This window comes from Citrus sinensis, chromosome 5 (genome assembly GCF_022201045.2).
Source record: "Citrus sinensis cultivar Valencia sweet orange chromosome 5, DVS_A1.0, whole genome shotgun sequence".
In the NCBI taxonomy this organism is placed as follows: Eukaryota; Viridiplantae; Streptophyta; class Magnoliopsida; order Sapindales; family Rutaceae; genus Citrus; species Citrus sinensis.
The window spans coordinates 30,688,503-30,691,952 of NC_068560.1; the positions used below are offsets into that span (position 1 = coordinate 30,688,503).

Genomic DNA, 3,450 nt, shown 5'->3' on the forward strand with positions numbered 1-3,450 from the left:
GTAACATTTTGGTGTTATGTGACTTAATTTTTTATACATTAGAATCCTTATCGATAGAGCTTTGCAATAGTGCAAGTTTCACCCAAAACATATCTTCTATTTGCAGTATATTTACAGTCAAATTTTCAAATAACAATATTATTTTACTAATGAAAAATAAAAACATTTACAACAAAATCATATCAATTTCAAACCTAAACATTGAACTTAATACATAAAGATTCATATTGTGCAATAACATATACTAACCTTAAGAAACTTCCCAATTGGTAACATATAATATTTGTTTGATGAGATTTGGTGATTTGTTGAGAGTGATGGGGTTTGGTGATTTGTTGAGAGTGATGAGGCTTGGTGATTTGTTGAGATGTTAGATTTTTCTTGGATTTTCGAGAGTGGCATTTGTTTGTAAATTTGTTGAAAGTGATGAGGACTATTTGGTCCAAAAAAATATTATTTGACTAGTTATGATATAAAAAGTTAGGGGGTTAAATTCAAAAAATAAAAAGTTTTAGGGTTATTTTTGTAAAGTTCCCTTTAATATAAGCTATATTGTATAATTTGTATAGCATTAGCATGTTATTAAATTGATGTTAATATTTTATATTTATTATTATATTAATTAATTTAAAAAATTCACTAGCAACTGCGTCAAGCCATCAACCACTGCTGACATAACATTTTGGTGTTATTTGACTTAATTTTTTATACTATTGGAATCCTTATCGATAGAGCTTTGCAATAGTGCAAGTTTCACCAAAAGAAGATCTTTTATTTGCAATATATTTACAGTCAAATTTTCAAGTATCAAAACTTTTAAGCATAAATCTGTAGCAACAGAAGCTCCATTTTTAATGAAATTTGTAACATTGCAATGTTCAAGCAATGAGAATCCTAATGATACCAAAATGAACTCCAATTTCAGCCCCCAGTGACTGCAAAAACGGTTGTTAGGAGTGGCAGTGACAATTTAGAGCTATTATAATTGACTATTAATATTCAAAATAACAATTGATATAAAAAATTGAAATTAATGAAATAATCAATTAGAAGTTAATGTAATGCAGGTTATATCCCGTGAGGGGTTCACGATTATTTAATGCTGTAAAAACTTCATTAATTTGAATTACAATGTAATGCAACCTTCTCTCTCTTTTTAGACAAACTTATAAATTTGATACCATGTTCTTAATTTGTATTTTTTTTTGTTTCATAATACATATTCAATGTACAATCAACAATTTAAATATGTAATAAAAATATATTAATTTACCAATAATATTAAATAATGCATTAGGTTTTTTTTTTTTCTTTTTTTCTTTTTTGTTTTGAAGGTATGAAAAAGTGGTTGTAGTCGTGGAGGAGGGGGGAGCAACTTATCCTTCATTTATTCTTACAGCTTAATGAATAAGTTTAGAAGTCTTTTTGATAAACATTTTAGACAAAGTCATTTTATACTCAATGCTTATTTGGGAATTCTTTCGGCACGTTTGATAATTTTAAGTTAATAATAAAATTTAATTACTAATTACTAGAGATATTGAACTGAAGCTAATTGTCCATTTGACATTTAGGTAGATTCGTAGTGTGGATATCTTTTAAAAATTTTGATGATGGGTGTGCGAGTCAGTGAGTTGATAATTAAAAGGAAAATAACCACACCATTTTATCTAAGCTTAAATATTAAAACAAGGAAATACGGTGTCATTAACCCAGAAAAAAAGATAAAGGGATTATCGTATTGCTCATAAGCCTTGGTCTCGGTCCAGACACCACCTCCGGGTTGTCAAATGAAACTGCGCAACTGCCGCCAAAAACTTAACAGTCTGAATTGGGCGCAAAATCTGCAGAAGTTTCTGCTGCAGCCGTACTACGAAGCGCATCGGCCGCCTCTAAAACCGCAAGCATCCCTTTCTGAAGTTCTTTCATCGCCGCTTCCGCCTCTGGGACTTCCCTATCAACTAAATTCGCAGATCGTCTCGCCAAATTCATGAATGGCGCCGATGCCACGCTCTCTTGAACTCTCGCCATTGTCTGTCCAAGCTCCCTCTCTTCTCTTCGTGTCTCCGCTTTCACTTGCTGGACCTCACTCTCTTGCTCCGCTGTCAGATCCTGAACAGAGTTGGCGATTAGCTTGAAGATTAAGGAGGGCCGGAACCCGCCAATCCAGAGGAATGTTCTTTCGGGGAAGGTAAGCCAGGGAGGGGAAATGATTTGAAACACGTCTTCAGTGGCCGCCAGTGATTTCTCTAAGTAGTATTGTTGGTAATGAGATAAAACTTGATCGATCAAACATTGGTGTAGCTCGTTGTTGTGTATATTTTCTGGAGCGATGGCATCGAGGAGCTGATAAGATAAGTTTTCCTGCCGAATGAGCCAGTCTTTGAAGAATGCTTCGAAGTTCATCCCTCCAGCTGAACGAGCCAACGCAGAAAGAGCCAGTGAGAGTGAGAGGCAACAAGAGTCTTTATTTATGCACAGTCTTGCATATATCAGTTATTATTTTGTTGTCATCCAACTAAATATTGAAAGTTACTTCGTCGGAAAGGTATAAATTTTTAAATACGTTGTTATTTATTTATTTGAATTTTGCTTGGTGGATAAGCTCTGGACTGTGGTCGGTTGTGTGACATTTGCTTACAGAATAATGACTTTTCTGAGAACATAAAAAAAAAAAAGCAGCAAAAATAAAAGAAACGAGGTAAGAGTTTTGTCCGGTATTTGGCGGGGGCGGTGACTGAAATTAATTTTTTTTGTATTAATTTATAGGAACTATCAGCACTGTTGGATAAAAGAGGCCCATGATTTTCTTGGTCTTGAGGGGTGTAGAAATTTTGGATGGGCCTCTTGGGTTTGGTGGCTACTAGTTAAACTGGACATCGGCTGAAAAGTCCCTGTGATTTTAAATAGAGTAGGCCTTCCATACCCTTTAAAATTCTTTAAAAAACTCTTTTCTTTAGTTGAAATTAGTTAAATAATTTAAGATAAATTATTTATATTTATTTTTTGAATAAAAAATTAATTAAATAATTACATAAATTGATTTTTTTTAAAAAAAAAAATTCTATATCCACTTCAACTGGTAATTTATGTTTTAATTTTAATCAAAAATAGAAAATTATTAGAGTTTATATCTATGGAGATATAAAATTGTAATAAGATGAAAACAAATATTTTAGGATTTTTATATATTTTATAAATAAAAAAAATTGAAATTATTTTTTCTAGGGTGAAATTTATGGAAGGATGATTAATTTGAATATCTACGTTTGTATTTCATAAATTAGATTGGGTATGTTAGGAAATAAAATTCAAAAGGGGTGTTTTAAGAATTTTAGTGGATATTAAAAGCTCCAATCTTAAAAATAATGTCAGCAGAGCCTACATAACGAGTCAGTTGACAGTAGGGATGGCAAGGGGTAACGTTGGGTAGAGTGTGAGTTTGTCAAC

At 32.2% G+C, this 3,450-nt stretch overlaps 1 protein-coding gene across 1 annotated transcript; it reads right to left on the reverse strand.

Annotated features, from left to right (window-relative positions):
• Positions 1-1,651: 1,651 nt before the first annotated feature.
• On the reverse strand, positions 1,652-2,634 carry LOC102613727 (protein ZW2). Its single transcript, XM_025096862.2, has one exon. It carries the CDS (start codon positions 2,404-2,406, stop codon positions 1,819-1,821), a length of 588 nt encoding a protein of 195 aa, XP_024952630.2. The 5' UTR covers positions 2,407-2,634; the 3' UTR covers positions 1,652-1,818.
• Positions 2,635-3,450: the final 816 nt, after the last annotated feature.

What these genes read in the sequence shown, in the direction of transcription:
- LOC102613727 (XM_025096862.2), bottom strand. Translation starts at nt 2,406, where the DNA reads ATGAACTTCGAAGCATTCTTCAAAGACTGGCTCATTCGGCAGGAAAAC.